Raw genomic sequence first — 20,851 nt, 5'->3', positions numbered from 1 at the left:
CTTGGGGGCAGATTCTCAGATGATGCAGACTGACTTCAGAGGAGCTATAGCAGTTTGGACCAGCTGAGCAGTGTGCACTTCTTGCAGTGTATCTTTCATGTATAGGGGAGAAAAAGTCTGGATGGCAGAAGTTCAGAATAACTTCCCTCTAAGTTGTGTGGGTGGTAGACAGTAGGGTGGAAGTATTTGAAAATATTTATAGGAAGAAAGGTGTCAACTTCAGTTCTGGACATTTTAAAAAGGCTTATTACCCCTCTCCAAGCATATTCTTTCTAGTTCTGAGTTGAAACATGTTGATAGGGCAATATCAGGAAAAACTGCTCTAGAGTGGATACATAAGACAAACTTATTCTTTGACTAAGTGGAGGTCTTAGTAGCCAAAGCTTTCAATGCAGTACTTTTCAGTAACAAAACACTTGCTTTGAACTATCCCCCATACCTCAAACTCAGAGACAAGCATTTTTTGATAATGTCCATCACTGTGTTTTGAATCCATTAGAAATGCTAGAGAGCAAAGTCTGTAATGTAGGATTGTTTGAGATCTAAAGGAAGTCTTATAACCACCTTGCAATTTCAAACATCTAAAATCTGACTATAATATCTGTCTCTGCCTGAGGAAAGATCAGAAAAACCAAACCATTACAAGTATAGTGTGTATGGGGAAGAGGAGTGAACATCACTGGATGGAACAATTTTGGATCTTCTCCCGGACTCTCTGTTCTGACAACATCAGACCATGCCTGTTGTTGGACCAGAGGGCACTGGTCAGCAGAGGCAGCAGCAGCCACCCTACCAACCTAGTGCTGTGGAACCCTGGCAGTCCTGGGGCTGTGGAGCCCCGCTGGAGCTTTGTGGCGGGAGAAGGGGTGCCCTCAGCTGATGGACCGTGGGAAAGCCTGGAGTCTGTCAACGGAGGAACAGAACTGACCTCCCTCTTTCAGGACTGGTCAGGTCCTGTGGGCCAGGGAGGTCCAGCCTGTAGTGGCACTACTCCATTATTCTTAGTATTATGTAAATCCAATCACTTGTGGCATATGGGAAATGACAGTTTAATGCTAGATTTTATCTATTTTACTAGTAAATATAATCTTCCCGTATCTACTGATTTATTGACCTATACATTTCTTTTTTAATTAAATTTCAAATGTAAGTATATAAGGCTTATGTTCATCATATACTACCTCTGCTGGATGGTCTGTTGGCTGTGGTACCATAAGTTGGTTGTGATGCTGAAGTACAGTCTTCAAATAATCTAAAACAGTCTGGCAGGGAACTGCATGAAACAAAGTGCAATTACTGTATATTAGACATCTAGCACAAAGTAAAACAGTAAGCTCAAGTCAAGCAAGATCTGTTATGAATGCCTATAAGATTTATTTACAATGGAAAATAACCCTCCTTTTGGCTTATGCAGTCATTTCATTCAATATATAGCAGTTGATATATTTTTTTTTTGTGTTGACCTATCTGAGGATTATTTTGTTTTCTGCTTACTACATCTCAACGAGTTTTTCCATTTAAAGAATATAATGCTTATAAGTCTGAATTAGGTCAGCATCGATGACAGTGAAAGAGATCTCTGCACTCTGTAAATAGCCTAAAGCACATGCAGGACAAAACATTTCTTAGACTTACATCATACATTGAGTATTAACATGTAAACAGTCTGGAATGTTTCTGGAACTGCAGACTGATCATAGTGCACACATTTAAGAATATGTAAACATTGTATTATCTCTTCTCTTTTGTTCATTCCTTTCCTCCTCCATCAAACACATTCATCCATTTCAGTAGTGTTACCACCATCCTATTCTTTTTTCCTGAGGTGATGGGTTAATTAGATCTGATTCAATTATTGGTTTCTCTTAAGCAGATTCTGCCATATCCTTGATTAAGTCTGGAGCATTTTTTTTTAAATACAGTGCTTTATTCCTGAGTCCGAATCATCGTGGGAGAATTAAACTGATAGCATTATGCTTGACTTTCATAATAATAAATAACATTTTTATGTATCAGTTTTGTAGGAGTTGTTCTTATATGTGGCAAAATACTTAGAGGTCTTGGTAGCTTTATCTAACAGTCCAGGACAAGATTTTTAAAAGTTGCTAGTGTTTTAGTACTCTATTTTTGGTTGTCCAAGCTGAGATACCTAGAAGAGGCCTGATTTTTCAGAGTGCGTGCTCAGCATATTATGAAAATTAGATGCTTTCAAAGCATTGTAAGCCAGAAACCCCAGAACTGAAGCTCTCATGTCATTGTTCATTCCTGAAAATCTTGGCCCCAATTTATGATGTCCCTATGGGCTCTGACCTTCTGAAAAAAAGACACACTTACTTTGCGCTGGGTTTTAGACCTCAGCACACTTATTCAAGCTTCAGTTTCTTAGCATCCTCATATCATCTTATAAAGTCATATGAGATACGTAGGTTTTTAAGTGAGCTGCTTTCAGCTCAGTTTCTCTGGTGATCTCCCTGCTCACTGGTAGCACACCAGGGTATTACCCCAGAAGAGAGTGTAGTGACTACAGATCAATATTGTAGAAGAAACTGAACAAGAAAAGGTGGATAACTTTATATATGAAGACATTTCTATTTGTCCATTCTTGCTAGTTACCAAGATGTTTGTAAGAAATTAGAGTAACTATAGGACACCTAGCTGACATGCAAATAATTTTATGAAGTGTCTTCAACTTTGGTAATATGCTGAATGCTCCCACCATAGCTAGCCTCCAAAGGGCTGATGAGAATACTAATGTAACAAATGTTCCAAATGCCCTTCCCAGTCTGGCTATCAGACTGTAGCATATTGATAAGCTGAGAGAAAACTGTTACAAAAATTGTAGTTGATCTTTAAATGCGCTGTAAATATTCCACTCATCATCTCAGACCTGAACACAGAAGTCTGGTGGTAAGCTGAGAGAATTATGAGGCACTGGATATCTGGAAGAGAAAGTGGCAGAGAAAGTTTATTTTTGTGTATAGGAAGGTTAATTGCAGGGAAGAGAAAAGGATATATAGAGTGACTATTTTTAAAAAGGTAACTGGGATGCTTTAAAGGATAAGATTATGTTTCTGGGAATCTCTCTTCACATTGTTTGTCAATTCCCAACATGACCTATTCTACTTGACAAAGGAAAATGAGATTCAGATTCACTATCTGACTGGGATGAGACACTTAGGGTACGTCACACAGTAGTGCATACCTCAAAATAAGCTACACAATTTAAGCTATGCAAATTGTGTAGCTTATTTTGAAATAGCTTATTTCAAAATTTGTCACTGTCTACACATCACTTATTTCAAAATAAACCAATATTCTGCTGACTTTCTTAATCCTTGTACAACGAAGTTGACAGGAAGTTGGAGTAAGAAGCCTGTTATTTTGAATGTATTTCTAAATAACGGGCTTCTTGTGTAGACAGCACATAATGTTATTTTGGAATAACGTCCATTATTCCAAAATAACGCTGCTGTGTAGGCATACCCCTACGCTACAGAAATTGGAGATGTGTGTGTTAGGGATATTGTTTGGGTTTGATGTGCACTGTGGTATTTTATTTGATCTACTTGAGGCTTCCAAGTTCAATGTGGGGATCTTTTGGAACATATTTGTTGTCTGATGTTTATTTTAGGAGAGTAAAGAGGGGAAGAAGAGATATGGTATGACGCATTTGCATTCTTCCCGTTGAGTTCCCACACATGTTTAATGGCTGCTAAAGTAGCTGAAAGGATTCTGAATTGATGCCATAACTTTGGTAAGGAAAAAGGGAGGACTCATGTTCTTTAATCCCTATAGGAGGGCAAGACAAGAGAGAACCTTTTTAGACAATGGCAAAAATGGATTACATTTATCATCCCACTGGTCTTAGTATATACGTAAGGCTTACGGACAGCCAATAAACCTGTTTGGACTGTGGTGTTATCAGTAGGCTGATAACATGCAGCTCTACATCTATTTAATCAAATTCAGATAATGATATGCTGGTGCTTTCCCATTACCTGCCAGAAATCTGAAGGAAAACTGGCTGAAGCTCATGTTTATAAATAAACAAACTCTTCATTTTTCATAAAGGTAGAAATGCTTTCAGTCCCAAATTGGATGTTAACATTATTAAAAGAACTGTATCTTTTGCTGCTATTGTGGGACAAACATCCTTTTATCTCTCCAATATCTGAACTGCCAAATGGGGTTCACAAAGTCAAACTTCCCTGATTAAACTTAAAAAAACAAATAATAGTCTAGTAGCACTTTAAACATTAACAAAACATGTAGATGATATAATGAGCTTTTGTGGGCACAGTCCACTTCTTCAGTTATGCTGGTTCAGAAAGTACATGTTAAGCTTTCAAAAGCACAAATAGGGCAGTGGAAACACCAATGCTCAAAGCTTTCATTTGGCATCCATAGTTCAATTTTAAGTTATCTGGGCATTCTTTTATTACTCAAAGAGTATGACTTTAAGAATGAACACTCTCTTTGCTAAAACAGTGAACGTAAAGAATCACTTAAATTAGACTAATTAGTTTCTGGGAGTTAAAGTCATAACCTAGAGCTCTGACCTCCCTTAAAAACAATCCACTATGAATAATAGCCAGTGGAAGAGAAGCCCCCATAGAAGCAACAGTTGGTTGCCATGATTTAATATCTGCAGTAAACTTGTGGGCTGAGATGAATTTATGTCACTGCAGTTCGGCTAGCATCTGCAGTGTTGTAATTTCTAATTTTCTTGAGTATTAGGATGATAAAAGATCAACTTTGTTTATTCACCATCTTGATTTAATGAACAATGTCAATGTTTTGGAGAAAGTCATATAAAGGTGGCAGGAGAACCCGAAGGAAAAAGCTCTCAGGTAAATACCAAACTTTTTCCTGGCTATGGCCCAGAGCTAGTAAAAGAGCAGAAGGATTTCTGAAGAAACTAAATGTAAATTGAGAAAACTGGGTGTTAACATGTATTTTAGAATATTCAGCAAAATTCACAGAATGACTGAGAAGCAGACAAGCTTTGTGGAAACAGGACATGCATATGGTGATGTTGGAACATCACTGTTCATTGATCAAAGTAATAAGATTTTGCAGTTATTCTAAGGAACTAGCTGTATTAAAGTCTGCCTTTTGGCAAAGACTTGTTCAGTAGTGTAATACTCATTGCAAATTAAATGTTTTTGTTACTTTCTACTTCTCATTTTCCTCTGCCATTTTCACAAGATATATGGCACTATTGTAATTTTATGACTCAGATCATATGATACTCTCTTTAAATACCACAAACACAATATCTACAATATCTTCATTAGGTCTTACTCCTAAAAGAGATGAAGAGACTTCTATATTCCATCTTTGGATGAGAATGTATTTTGCAAGTGTCTGGTATCCTGTTTGCTGGACCTTGAATCATAGAATCATAGAATACTAGGACTGGAAGGGACCTCGAGAGGTCATCGAGTCCAGTCTCCTACCCTCATGGCAGGACCAAATACTGTCTAGACCATCCCTGGTAGACATTTATCTAACCTACTCTTAAATATCTCCAGAGACGGGGATTCCACAAACTCCCTGGGCAATTTATTCCAGTGTTTGACTACCCTGACAGTTAGGAACTTTTTCCTAATGTCCAACCTAAACCTCCCTTGCTGCAGTTTAAGCCCATTAGCTGCTGCTTCTATCCTCAGAGGCCAAGATGAACAAGTGAGAGAGCCTTCATTTTAGGGAATGTCTGAATTGAGAATTGAATGTCAAAAAAACCAATGTCGAATGAACAATGTCTATAAAACCCCTACTTAGAAAGTACACAGTAGTACAGATTTTTGGTGATGTAAGCGGAGTTGCTTCTCAGCCTGATATAGTTGTACAGGTATCCTCAATAACTTGCATTGTATTATTTTTGTCAAACTTTTATTTCAGTAACAACTTGCACTCTCAGAATAATGTTCATCTTGGAGCCTAGTTTCAAAGAGGCATAGTGTAGGTAGGAAAGAACTGATGCAGTGAGGAGAAGCTGAAAGATGGCTGGAGTTGCATGTATCAGCTTGTGAAGAAAAGTGATGGAGTGCAGTAAAGCTGGAGAAGAGGTGATGAGAGAAGTCAGAGGTTAAAGCAGTATTGGGGAAATAAGGCTGTATATCTGCCAGGAATTCATGGTTTGCATGTTTGTTTTAAAAACTACTGACAATTTGGTATTTTTGCAATTTGATGGATGAATGAATAAGAAAACAGTACACATTTCACTGAGAAAAGCACTTAGAAAGTTAACACAGAGCAGGAGAATCCACATGAGCAGAAGTGGGGCATAGATGATCAGACTAGTTGTCCTATATTGACAGTCAAAATCTCTACACTATCAGAGACACACAGGAAAACTACTGGCAAAGCATCCCCTCATTTGAAACCTCCATATCCTACTGTTACTTTCTAGGTGGCCCCTGTCACCTGAAACCCCCTTGCTCATGTTGTCATTCTTGTCTTTCCTTATTTTTTCTCCCTACTGACTGGTTTTCTCCTTCTCTCAACCTTTACATCTCAGGTTAGATGCTGTGGGAGAGGCTTTTCAGGGCAGGGACAGTCTCAGTAAGCCCCTTTACACATATTTATTGCTAATGAATGATAATGAACCTTGAGCTGCAAAAGATGACTAGGTAGAGAGGAGCAGTAACTACTATAAGTTTAACTACAAGATTAGGAGTTGCCCCCACAGAAACTAAATTTGAGGTACAGTTCTCCAAAGGGACTTCATTCTAGCGAGACTGATCCAGAATATTTTACAAATTTTGCTCTAATTTCCATGGTTTGCAATAAAAATTCTCCCACATCAACTTTCCATAAATTTACCACACAATGTGAAGCATGGAAAAAGTAAGGATAATATGGTCCAGAGCAGCAGAAGTGACTGTAGCATGTATAAGAACAGGTGTGTATGGTGTAAAAATTTGTGTATTTGGGATAGAATGTTTTGGTACAATAAACTAGCACTATGAAGTCGCAAAGCAAAGATATGAGAGCAGCTATTGCATGCAAATTCAAAGGTTATTCTGGTACACTGTTCCTTGCAAAACACTCATTAATTTAATTCAAGTTTTGCTTTGTAAGATGACTTCACACTTTGAAGCTGAAAAGCTGATCAGATGAGGAGACATCAGATTAAAATGTCCAAAGCACCAACAGAAACTCAGACAGTGGTTCAAAGGGAATATCAAGGCTTTAAAAAAAAAATCAATTGGTTTTTTTTTCATATTTTCTGTGGCTGACCAATCTACCCTGCTCACCATCTGGGTACTGCACGCATCATCTTATCTTTTTAGCCCCCACCTCTGTCAATTTCTTCTTCCACTCCCCCCACGAAGAAATAACTGAAGTACTTTCTGTGGCTGGGCAAAGGAGATGGCTATCCCTGTGTTACCTCCTGACAACTCTCTTCCCATTCATTGCCCAGTAACACTCTTTCACACAGGTATGTGCATGTATGCACACTGAGGCTGTGTCTAGACTACATGCCTCTGTCGTCAGAGGCATGTAGATTAGACATATAGGCAAAGTCAAATGAAGCCACGATTTAAATGATCGCGGCTTCATTTAAATTTACATGGCTGCCGTGCTGAGCCGACAAACAGCTGATCAGCTGTTTGTCCGCTCAGCGCGCTAGTCTGGACGCTCCCCTGTCGACATCAAAGCCCTTTGTCGGCAGCCCCGGTAAACCTCGTGGGATGAGGTTTACCGGGGCTGCCGACAAAGGGCTTTGATGTCGACAGGGGAGCGTCCAGACTAGCGCGCTGAGCGGACAAACAGCTGATCAGCTGTTTGTCGGCTCAGCGCGGCAGCCATGTAAATTTAAATGAAGCCGCGATCATTTAAATCGCAGCTTCATTTGACTTTGCCAAAACAACAAATCTACATGGCTCTGTCGACGGAGCCATGTAGTTTAGACGTACCCTGAATGATTTGCCTAAGCTCATGCAGCAAGATAGGAAGAGAACCCTGATGTCCTGACTCCCAGACCTCTTCTTTAATCACTTAGCAGTGCCATCTCCCTTTTGGTCATACTGAGAATGGAAGCAGCATGTTGATTATTATTAAAGCAGTGAGGCATTCACAATTTGTGAAGCTCTATGTAAGAACTGAATCTGGAGCACTTAATATATATTGTGCCCCAGATCCAGGTTGTACATGAATTCCAAGGACAGAAGGGACCATTGTGATAATTTAGTCTGACCTCCTGCATAACATAATTTTCTCCCTGAAGGGAGAAAATCATTCTGATACAGTTGTAAAAGATAAAGAACAGACTGTTGAATTTGTGGAGAGTCACATTTCACTTTGAGGGCAGACCATATATTTCCCATTTAACCTCCTTTAAAATTTTTGTATTTATTGTATTGATCTTCCTTTGGAGCTAAAAGCAGCAGTCAAGTTCCATACATCATTGAAGGTGAAAAGTACTAAGTTAATAAACCACTCTTTCAGTAATCTGATAGGACATATTGTTTCCTAACAGCAGCTCTTCACTTGCATTACTCCTAACAAGTGCCCATGGTACACAGACTACCTACAACAGATGAAATACCAAAGAAAAATTTTGGAGCACTGCTGGGAGCAAAGGGCTTTTATGGTATGACACTGTCACAAAGAACTACTGAATCTTGTGATGAAGTTTCTTTGGTTCTCTCATAAAACCTGCAAAGTCTTGGTCAGCAGAAGTGTTTTGGATAATGAATCAAGAGTGGTCTGATCAGATACAGAGGAGAATATCTCAAGCTGTGAGTGTGCTAATTAGTCTGTGGATAATATCACACTGATTCTCTGACTAGATAGTTAACCCCCATGCTGGCAGGACCTCATTGGAGTGAGTCAGAATGTGGGACAACAGATAAGAGATCCTTTTCTAGTTGATTTTTAAAACAGATTCACTCCTTGGCAATTTGGAGAGCTTTGGGCAACAATGTGGACTCAAGTAGTCCTTGGCAGCAAAGCAACTGTGGCAGTACCTCGAGTCCATAGATTTCCCTGACTCCTATCATTTTGATTTTAGGCCTTTGTAAGATGTTATGCAGACAGTGCTGGTTTCATTGTTGATCTCCTGCTGATTATATGGTAATGATCTATCCATGCACATTTATTCTAGATTTTTTGTATCCTTTAATAGAGCATAGATAAGGTGTTTCTGATGTGCCTACTATCCCTGGTAGGGCTATAAAAGAACTGCACTTGAATGACCCTTACTTTTTAAAATAAAAAGGCCAAGCCAGATGATTCTGGCAACTTGGCCTGATATCAATATAGGACAAAATAATAGAAAATTAAAAGGGATTTAATTAATTAAGAACTAAGGATAGGAATTATAATTAAAGCCAGTCAACATGGTTTTATGGAAAACAGGTCTTGTCAAAACAAACCTGATTTCAATCATTGATAAAATTACAAGTTTGGTTGTTAAAAGGTAACTTTGTCAATGTAGTATACTTGAGCATTTGTAGAGAATTTGACTTAGTACCATACAATACTCCAGTTAAAAATAGGCTTTATAAAATATCAGTGCACAAAATAAATGGATTAAGAACTGGTAAGTGAAAGATCTCAAAAAGTAGCTGTCAATGGTGAATATCATTGAAGAGCATTTTCTAGTGACTTCTGCAGGACTCAATACGAGACCTGACATTATTCAACATTTTCTTCAATGATTTGGAAGTACATATAAAACAATGGTTGATGTGAGCCACAAATGTTTTTGTGATTTGCCAAATATTTGTGAGAATGGGGCTGTCACACACTCATCTGGATCACAGAATAAATTGGTCCCATTCAAACAAAAATGTGCTTTAATACAGTCAAATTCAAAGTTATAGATCTAGGTACAAGGAATGCAGGTCACAACTGCAGAATGGGGGGCTACATCTTGGAAAGCAACGACTCTCTAGAACTTAGGGGTCATAGAAGATGAGCAACTCAACATGAGCTTCCAGTGTAATACTGTGGCAAAAAGGGTGAATGCAATTCTTGGCTATATAGACAAGAATGTAGGGAGCTTATTTTATCTATGTATACACCTGGTGTGACTGATACTGGAGTAGTACATCCAGTGCTGGTGTCCACATTTTATAAAGGATGTTGAAAAAGCGGAAGGATGCAGATGAGAACCACAGAAATACTTTGAGGGCTGAAGAAACTGCCTTTCAGTGAAAGATTTAAAATATCCACCTGGTTATCTTATCAAAAAGAAGACTGAGTGATTATAGGATATAAATACCTTCAGGGGGAGAAAATACTGGGTACTAAAGGGCTCTTTAATGAAGAAGGGCATAGCAAGAGCTAATTTCTGGCTGCTGAAGCCACACACATTCAAATAAATTAGGCACACATTTTTAACAGTGAAGGTGATTAAGCACTGGAACAAACTATCAAGGGAAGTGATAGATTCTGTCTCTTGACATCATCAGATCAGGACTAGATGCCTTCCTGTAAGATGTGCTTTATCAAAACCAAGAAATGATTAGGCTCAACACAGGGGTAGCTGGATGAAATGTAATAGCCTCTGTAATATACAGGTCAAACTAGATGAACTGATGGTCTTCTTGTCTTATGCTCTATGAATCTATGACCTGAGAGGTGGCATTGTGAGCTCTGCAGTGAGGATTCTTTCATTTTGGTTACCCCAGGGTTAAATTTTGTCACCCCTCCTGTCCCGAAATGCATACAAAGCTGTTAGTGTGAGTTGCAGTGCCTTTGGAATGTACTACATTTTTGTTTCATTCAACCTGGACAGTGTGGCTGATCAGATTTGCTAGTAACTAGTTGTAATGCTAAACCAGTGAGGATTAAGCAACCAGTAGGCTGAGTGACCTCTAAAGCAAACCTAAAATGATAAATGGTCATTCCTTGAAGATAGTTATCAGTCATGTTAAGTAAACTTTAATATGTATGCATGTATTGATAAGAGAATCAAAGGGTAGACACTAAGTATATTTTGTCTGTGATTACATATATATAATTCGAAGTTTAACAGTGTGATCTAATTAGCTTATGCATGCAAAAATTCTGTTCCTGTCTCTCAATACTTCATTACTGTATTATGTTGATTCAGAGATCAAATGCGGATATTATCATTTAGGCAAAACTTGCGATGTTATAATATTATTGTCCTCATTTCTCTTTGTACCTTATAATTCTACACAGTAAACCTCTAGTGAACCGTCTGAATGGTTAATTGCCTTATGCTAAAGAATACAAATAGTTACCAGTGTATGCTCAGGAAAGAGATTAGCTTCAAAGCAACAATATGTATTATCTAAAGGAAGCTCTACTACAACCATCACTTTGTGAAGAGGCCTATATGCTCACCTTCAAGTATAAAAGACACTTTGGGCCTAATCTTCCCCTCCTCCCTCCAAATTCTCAGATCTGCTTAAATGTTGATAGGGGAAGTCTACATTTCAAAATGAAGGTCTCCAGGTTAGTCTGGATCCATCCTGGAATTATTATGGAAGAATTTGAACATGTTCTACACATGGACTGCTTATTGAAATATAACCTTTTAAACTGACTCTCAAAGGACTTTTTACAAATCAGCAACCTCACCATCTCTGCTATGAAACTGACCCAAGAACTTTACTCATACTGGTATGTATATTGCCCTTTTAACTATAGCAACTCCCTTCTCTTTTTGTATTAATAAATCTTAGATTAGGTTAATAAGGATTGGCTGTAAACATGTATTTGGGTGAGATCTAAAATATTCATTGACGTGGCAGGCAATGTGTCTGGTCCTTTACGATTAGCACAATTTTAAGAATGGTGAATACAGTTTTTAGTAATCTCTCATTATATTAGACAAGGCTGTCTTGATAGAAGCCAAAGGTTGGACTGCTTAAAGGGGACAATATTTGACATTTTGGTAACCAGTGTGGTATTATAGAAAATATTTTATTACTGGCTTGGTGAATCTAATTACAGAATAGCCCACCAGTTTTTGTAATTGTTTGCCCTATTCCTTGCAGTTTGCATTGAGTACGCATTCTCAGTATAGCCTTTCTAGGTCAAATGGTCAAGCTAGCTGAGAGCTCACTGATGGAGGATCAGGACAGATAGGAAAGACACAATGCTGGCAACTGAACGAAGAACTAGAGAAACAGTGAAAGCTATGTAAGCTGCTTTGATCACGTTTGTTCAGATTTGTAACTTGGGGTCTTCCAAATCATCATCTGGATGGTCAAACAACAGCTGTGGCCAAGTTTTTTTCCATTTGTAGTTAGCTAGCAAGTTGTGATTTTTTTTCCCTTCTCATATGCAGCCATCCATGCCTTTCTCATGTATATGGTGGATTACTGTTACATACTGCTCTAGATGGGAATACACCTGAAGAACTTTCAAAACCTTCAGCAAACACAGAACATTGCATTCCACTAGTTTGTGTGTGTCCAAAAAAGTGCATGTTGCATGTGTGCTTTAGTCTTCACTAGCTTCCAGTTTGTTTCTGGTATTACTCAAGGTGTTTTTATCTTTATTTAAGGTCTAAAGGGTTTGGATTCAAGATACTTTAGAAACATCCTTTGTTCTTATGAAATACCACAACTCAAACACCTCAGCTGATCTCAAGTGCCAATAGCCTCCAGGTTTAAAAAAGAGTGGAGAGTGTTTTCAGTGAAGAATTTTCTATTGTGGAACATACATTGGCCTCCTTCTCCTTGTTGTATTCTGATAAAGTTCAACTTTCAGGACATATTACAGAGAGACTCTTTTTTTTCCAAGCTCTTCCTGGAGATGGGTGTGAAGAGTGGGAGGAATGTTTTAGTTTTGATGGTTTGGGTATGTTTTAAGAGGATAAAGTTCAATTTAAATTTTCCATCCACTTTGTTAAAAATATTGGCACATGTGAACTTTGAATAGATGCTTTTTAAGAAAAGAGGAAATCAATAGGTTTGCATATTATAACTGCCATTTAAATAACAGCAGAGGCAAGCAATATGAAAGCATGTATTTTAAAGTACCATGACAACCTACTTGAAATGACTTAGATGCCCCCAAACTAAGCAAATTCTGAATTATAATTGCATTTTATCCTGAATGCATGTGTGACTATATTGCAGTTCATATGGAAATTTATCAACAAATAATGCAGTATATAGTGTACAATACCAAATTAAGCGTAATAGTTGACATAACCGTAGGAGTTAGGGTTGGAGCCTTAACACTGGGTTCCTCTGTTTTGACAAGTGATAATTAAACTCCTAACATACCATTTAAAAGCTTATTTTAATATTATAATCTTTGCTACAGTATATTACATAAAGTAAATTTGATATTAATAAATAAAATATTACATGGCCTGGGAATATTTACCTGGAATGCTTTCCAGTTTTCTCCGGAGTTCCTCATTTTCTTGTTGTAGTGAAATTACCTCCTGCTCTAGCTCTTGACATCGGGGACAGTATCCCTCCTCTTCCTCTTCCTCCTCGGGAAGTGTAGATGATGATGGATGACCATGGGACTCAGAGGTTGCTGGGGATGTCCATCCACCTAAAGTGTGCACTGGAGAGGTTGACAGTGGATCCACATCTGCCAAATGGCCAAAATCATTTACTGATGAAGTGTTCTGAGATGCAAAGCTCCCAGAAAGCAAATAGTTTTGAAGGGAATCAGTAAAAACCCTCAGAAAGGCTGAGGTTTGCTGTTTCTTTTGCATATACTGCATCTCTATATCTAAATTGTCTGATGACTGACTATGGACCATTTTCCCCAGCTGACACTGCTCTTGTCTTTCATTATAACTTGTATTTTCCTGCTTTACACAGGAAATCATGGACTGAGAGTGATTGTTGTCCAGTAGTTTTCCACCACAATTTAAAAGACTAAGAACCCGGCTGCATTGTTGGGCAAAGGCATCCAGAATCATACGACTCTCTGAAACAGAAAAAAAAGAAAAGAAAAAAAAGAGAAGATGAATCACAACAAACTAAAGCAGAAAGGATATGTCAGATGGTACTAGCTAGTCTAACCCCTTCTCCCCCCCCCCCCCACACACACAACTAGTCTAATGATTTAGAGCATCTTACAATGTTTTTCTGAACATATTAAAATTACATTTTCTGCTCTAATACTTTGGTAATATTGAGATTAAACCCATCATTACTTTGCTTCTATTTTGGGAGTACCTCTATGACCTTGCTATTTAATCAGGACTGCACTAGGATGATAATCCCTATGAACTAAGCAGTGAATAAGACCTGAAAATGGGGAAGAAAACACAAATTTGATATAATTTGTTACAAATATATAGTCAGATAAATGCTTGTCATGTAGCTAAACAGAAACTGTTAAATACAGTTACTTGTTTTCAAGATTTCATGTTATGTTTTTATTTTTGTTCCCTATGCTCCCTTCTTCCCACCAAACCTTCTAAGCATGAGTTTTTCCTTGCTGTGCTTGGTCTTCTCTTAGACATTGCATCTCCTTCGTCCATGCTGGACTCTGAATATTCAGATACCACTGACTCAAATGTAAGCACATGAATCACGCCTGAATTTAGAGGAAGATATGTTAGCTTCCCTTAAGTTCTGCTCTCTCTCTGTATGTATATGTGGACGGGGCCCAACACCACACAGATGGCATGAAGAAAACAGCAGACAGCCCCCTCCACACACTCATGCGTTCAAAAAATGGTGCTTCTCTTGGCTACATAAGACTGTGTCTATTGGTGGAAAAATCTACTTGCTCCTAGTGAGATTAAAACAACTCTCCCCGAAGAGCATTTGAATCAACATGAGTTAAGTTGCTCTCCACCATTCTTGCCCCTTTACACCAAGTGAAAGGGCCAAACCAGCATAAAGGTCTCTAAAATTCCTGGATCCAGCTCGGGGAGAAATCTCTCAGCAGAGGAAATGAGAATGACAGTCACATGCTGTCTTCTGAGACCCACAAACTCCTGTATAGGCCAGAGGCAGGGTTAGACTAAAACATATAGTAACTTTTTCCTACCACCCTTTCTTTGTTTAAAAATGCAGGAAAACCTCCAATCCCCAGTAGTTAATAAAACCAACACTTAGTAGTTGCCCTCTTTTCAAATAATAGAAGGTGCCACGCATTCAGCCTCGTATAGGGTTGGCAGATGGTTTAACCAAAAATACGGACCCCCCCAAAAAAAGAACACTGGGGAAAAAATTCTGTTGGGGGGAGGGAGAGGAGTCAAAAGTTGTTGAGGAAAAAAAAGGACCCCGAGAGTTAAGCCAAAAAAAACAAAAAACAAAACAAACAAAAAAAAAAACCAGCATAAAACAGCATGGCCCCTTTAAGAAAAGTCTTTAGGCTTTTTGCTGGTGGCCATCTTGTTTTCTTGATCAGAGCCAGAAGGCAACTTTCCTGCAGAACCAGCTAAGTGTGTGTGGAGGGGAAGGTTAGAGGGGCTGTGGGCTGGGCCTGGTTGCTGAGTGTGTATAGGGTTGCCAGGTGTCCGGTATTTTCACCTCCTGGCAGGGGAAAAAGTCTGAAAATATCAGACATTTTAGGTGTCTGGTATTTTCTGAATTTTTTTTTTTACCAGACAGGAGGCAAAAATACTGGATTGTCTGGGTCAATACCGGACACCTGGCAACCCTCGTCTCGTACCCAGTAGCAAAATACATTGAAGTATATAGGTATTGTATGTAATCACATTCCATTTTATTTACTCTCTCTACTAAACTCTCACTTATGTAAGTACTGCTATCTTTAACCTTTAGAATGATGAACTAGAAACAATATGGTATAGCCTACCAGCTACAATGTAAACATAAATACTTAGAGCAAATCCAGAGATGGAAACAGTGATACTGGAGCTTTCTAAATGGAACATTCTGATTGACATACAAATCAAAATATTTAAGCACTAACAGTCTCAAGATGTGGTATCTTTCCCTCATTTCTTCGCCTTCTACACTTCCGTTAGTTTAAAAAAAATCAAAGGATAATATTGATTGGAATTTTGCAGTCCTAATACACAGCAGTTTTAATCCCATAATCCAATTCCAGACCTGAAGTTGCATTTACTGTTTGCATTTTAATCACCGTGATCCCAATTGGCAAAGCAGTTACTCATTCTTTATATATCCTTGTTGCAAAAGGACAAAAAATGAATGAAACAACTGAAATGGGATTAAGCACTGTACAAATACTTTTCTTATGATAGGAAATATATATATTTGATATTTTACATTTAAATATTGGAGAATACTGTATTGAACATTAAATCAGTAAAGATCAAATCTATAGGATACTAAAAACTAAATATTTACCATACTCAATATGACAATCACTCAAAATGTAAAGGAAATAAGAATATAGGCTTAATCTTGTATTTAGTATCAGATCTAATACAAACCTCAGTAACAGCAAATATGGAAAATATTTAAATTTTTCATCCATTTTAATGATAAACATCAAAGTTAACAAAAAAGAATTAAAATACTATAATGAAAAGTATTGTTATTACTTATGATGGAAAAACAAACAGAAGTCTGCCCATTTAGCACATACTACAGAAAAACCACCGACTCATATAGTTACCTACATGCCTCCAGCTTCCATCCAGAACACACCATTCGATCCATCATCTATAGCCAAGCCCTTTGATACAACCACATCTGCTCTAATCCCACTGACAGAGACCAGAAACTTCAGGATCTCTACCAAGCATTTATAAACCTCAACTACCCACCCGAAGAAATAAAAAAACAAATTGAAAGAGCCAGACCAATACCCAGAAACCATCTACTTCAAGACAGACCCAAGAAAACCAACAATAGAACACCACTTGTCATCACCTATAGCCTCCAACTTAAAACTGTCCAACACATTATCAATAAATTACAACCTATACTGGAACAGAATACTAAACTCCGAGAGGCTCTGGGAGACAGACATATAGTCTCCTATAGACAACCACCTAACCTCAAGATGATTCTTACCAACAACCACAGGACAAACCACACTAATACCAACACCCCGGTACTTTCCCTTGCAACAAACCCCGTTGCCAGCTTTGTCCACATATTCACCCTGCTGATACCATTATTGGACCTAACCAATTGAGTTATAAGATCAAGAACACATATTCCTGCTCATCCAGAAATATAATTTGTTATCATGTACTGAAAGTTTCCATCTGCTATGTACATTGGACAAACGTCTCAGACACTTCGCCAAAGAATCAATGCCCACAAAACAGATATTAGACAGGATCACAAAGAAAAAACAGTTTCTTGCCATTTCAACCAGAAAGGGCATTGTCTCAACAACTTGATTACCTGCATCCTGCTTCAAAGACCTTTTTACACCAGACTTTCATGCTTAAATTCGACACTTTACATCTTGGTCTAAACAAAGACATTAATTATCTTATCCGTTACAAAGATAGCTTCCCCAATTATAACCTCTAATATCATTAGCTCACAGACATTTACCTCCTCCTCCCCTCATCCCCCTTCTGTTCTGAAATTTGATTTGTCCTTTTTATATGTGTTCATTTTTTTGATTGTATCCTTTGGTATATATGGTTGTGCCAATTTTCTTCCACATATTGATCTGAGGAAGTGGGTCTGGCCCACGAAAGCTCATCATCTAATAAACCATCCTGTTAGTCTTTAAAGTGATACATAGTCCTGTTTTTCAATCAGTATTGTAGCTTTTGCAGACTGCAGTTAGAAATAAAAGCACTGCGCAAAGTTTATCATCACTTAGGGTGAAAAGTTTTGTTTTTATATGAATATTGAAGTGATACATGATTCTTAATTGATTTTAATGTTATATATTACCCAAGAAAAGTGTTCTGTTGAAATGACTGCATTGAATTAAAATTGGATAATTAGATTATAAAGATGGTGTTCAAGTGTTATTTTAGCTCCACCGTAAGATTCACTAATCATGTAATTCTATTAGGCCAAATCCCCCAGTCTTTACTTTGAAAAAGTTACCTTCGACTACAGTCAGAGTTTGCCTGAGTATGGACTGAGCTATTGATCGTCAGAGCTCATCTTCTATGATGCCGTTTGTCATGATTATGAGGGTTAGCCAGCAGCCTGGGGATTAAGGGTTAACTGCACCTAGCCAGGTGGAGTGACCAGTAGGAATGTAGGTGGGACTTTCAAACTGAGACAAAGGAATTTGGTTTTTTCCTTTCTTTTTCCCCAAATAAACTTTCACTCTGGCCAGCCACTCCAGACTGCTCCAAAGGGTCACTTTCCCGAAATAGGGCAAGGAGAACCCAAAAATCTGCCCAAAAATCTGACTCCAGCCTCTCCTCTGAGGCTCCAGGCAGATATTTAGAGGCCTCACTCACAGACACACAACTATCTCCCTTAGGTAAACACTCAGAGAAACTTTTATCTTGCTCCCAGGACAGACTAGTCATGGACAATTTCCCAGAGCTACCCTCACCCCATTCACAAACCTCATACATGTCCTGAGGCTGGATTAAGGTATCAGCCTGATTATACATATTAGCCATGCTATAATCACGCCACATCCCCCCATGATTATACACTGAACTCCTGGGAGGATACAGTCTCTGTGGTTCTTCCATTCATCTGGTCTCTGCCTTTATTTCTGCTAGTCTGGCCTGGTGTTCTTGTTCCTTGAGTTCCTTCTCAGCTTCTATTGCTGCTAGCTTGGCCTGGTGTTCTTGCTCCTCACGCTCAGTTTGTGCTCGCCTCTCCTCTATCCGTAGGATAAGCTCAACCTCTTTCTGAGTTAGAGGTCTACCAACTGCCTTACAGGCAGCTTCCCATAGAGAAGGCAGAGGTGAGGGAGGAGCAGCACTGCTGTACATTGCTCCTGCCCTCTCCTTGGGGTATGAATCTGTCCTAGAGCTGGACATTCTGCCTTAAGTACCCTAGCTATCCAGTTGTCCCGAAATCTATAAAAAAACAAAACTATTTGGGATAGTCTGTGTCTGGCTTAAGCTTCTGTCTGCCTCTCCCCGAGGCCCCACAGAAACAAAAGAAAGAAAAAAAAAAAAAAGGAAAAACTGCAAAGCTTGTAACTCAAAGAAAAACCTGTGTCCTTTTAAAAATCCTGGGTTCTCAAAATAATCCCACCACTATGCCACCATGTCATGGCTCCTTCCCCACTCTGGCATGATAAATGCAGAAGTGGGGGCCAGCAAGTGTACCCCAAAGCCTTATCTACCAGGCTTTGGTATAAAACTTCCCCCAAAATCTTAAAAACCTAGATTTTGGGAATAAAACTTCTGCTGCCACCACCCAAATATTAATAACGAGAGTAGGGGAAAGATCATTTGGGAAATCTCACCCCTATTATAAAAATCAGGCACACAGTTAACCGATGCGAGGTTAATAAAAAGAAAAGAGAAAACTTTTATTATTACAACAATATTCCTGTTGCAAGCATAAGGATCAGATGGAAACGTAACAAAATATACTCATGGAGGAATTACTCCATGGGCTAGAACTTAGTTAAAAAGAAAAGCCAAACATCTCTTAAGCAGTGCCAAATATCAGATCCCATACCCAACCCTTAAAACAATAATGCCTAACGAAACTACCTAACCTTTACCCTACTTACAGAAAATGAAGAATGGTGTCTTGGGGAGAGAGAGAGACATGCTTGTCCCTCTCTGTAACTGCAGAGAACTCTCTGAGAGAGACAAAAAAAGAAAGGAAAAAACCCAAATTCCTTTGTCTCAGTTTGAAAGTCCCACTTACATTCCTACTGGTCACTCCACCTGGCTAGGTGTAGTTAACCCTTAATCCCCAGGCTGCTGGCTAACCCTCATAATCATGACACTGTTGATAAGCAACTAAGGCAATCCTGATTACAGATGTCACAGCAAAAATCTGCCATCTGTAGGTGTAGTACACTCTTTTCAGGTCCTATGCTTTTCTTGTAATGTCCTCATTACAATGTTTCATTGACTTTCAAAATGTTTGAAAGTCTGTACAATAGTTTGCCATCAAAACAGTCTGTCCTGAGCTATGATTTCCAGGTCACTGGGAGATAAGATTCATGACTTCACATTGGCTTTTAGGATATCTTTATAATGTTTATATGGACAATCAATAGAGCATTTTCAGTGAACAAGCTAACCATAGAAGACCATCTTTGGTATCTGTGTATCAGCCATCCTCATGACATAACCAATCCAGTAATACTGTTCATAAGCATTGCTTCCACACCCATGACACCACACACCTTAAGGACCTCTGTGTTAGGAATTTTGTCCCCACAAGTCACCTTGGCAATTTTCTCAAGGCAGCACATATAGTTTCAAAACATGATGACGATATAAAGTCCATGACTCCGAGCCATATGGTTGGATATTCAGGACAACTGCGTGATAAAATTCATACGGAGGTAACAGTTTAACACCATGATCATTACATAAGTGCTTGGTCAATCTTCTGAAGGTAGCACTGGCCTTGGCTAGTCTAGCAAATATATCGTAATCAGTGTTTATGCTGGAGGGGAGTATGCTTCCAAGGTAGTAAAACTTATTGACAGCCTTAAGGAGGTATATCAGCAGCAGTTATCACTGGAGTGCTGGGATCTTTCCACACAGACTGAGACATAACCTCTGTCTTCTTGAGGCTCTCAGTGAGTCCAAAACAGTGAGCAGAAATAGTAAAATGATCAAAAAGCTTCTGTGTGTCCTCGACTGAGTGAACCAACAATGCACAGTCATCAGCAAACAGGATGTCATAAAAGTTGTAGTGAACATTTTGGTGTGAGCTTGAAGTCTTCAGAGGTTGAAAATGCTACCATCAGTTTGGAACTGAATAGGTATGCCCAAACTGCAATCCTTAAAAACAAACAACAGCAAAATAGAAAAGTAGATACTGAATAGGAGAGGAGCAAGGACACATCCTTGTTTTGTACC

General features: G+C 38.6%; 1 protein-coding gene across 2 annotated transcripts in view; it reads right to left on the bottom strand.

The window, feature by feature from the left end:
* BEND4 (BEN domain containing 4) overlaps positions 1–20,851 on the bottom strand; it is a 35,949-nt gene that overhangs the window by 7,229 nt on the left and 7,869 nt on the right. For both annotated transcript variants that reach the window (XM_075930513.1, XM_075930512.1), the window contains exons 2-3: positions 13,327–13,887; positions 1,182–1,273 (exon numbers count right to left, since the gene is read on the bottom strand). In XM_075930513.1, the coding sequence (XP_075786628.1) occupies positions 1,182–1,273; positions 13,327–13,887 (653 nt within the window). The remainder of the gene's footprint in view (positions 1–1,181; positions 1,274–13,326; positions 13,888–20,851) is intronic.

This window comes from Pelodiscus sinensis, chromosome 5 (genome assembly GCF_049634645.1).
Source record: "Pelodiscus sinensis isolate JC-2024 chromosome 5, ASM4963464v1, whole genome shotgun sequence".
Classification (NCBI taxonomy): domain Eukaryota; kingdom Metazoa; phylum Chordata; order Testudines; family Trionychidae; genus Pelodiscus; species Pelodiscus sinensis.
The sequence above is the reverse complement of the archived record's forward strand: the minus strand, read 5'-3'. Positions and strand labels throughout refer to the sequence as shown.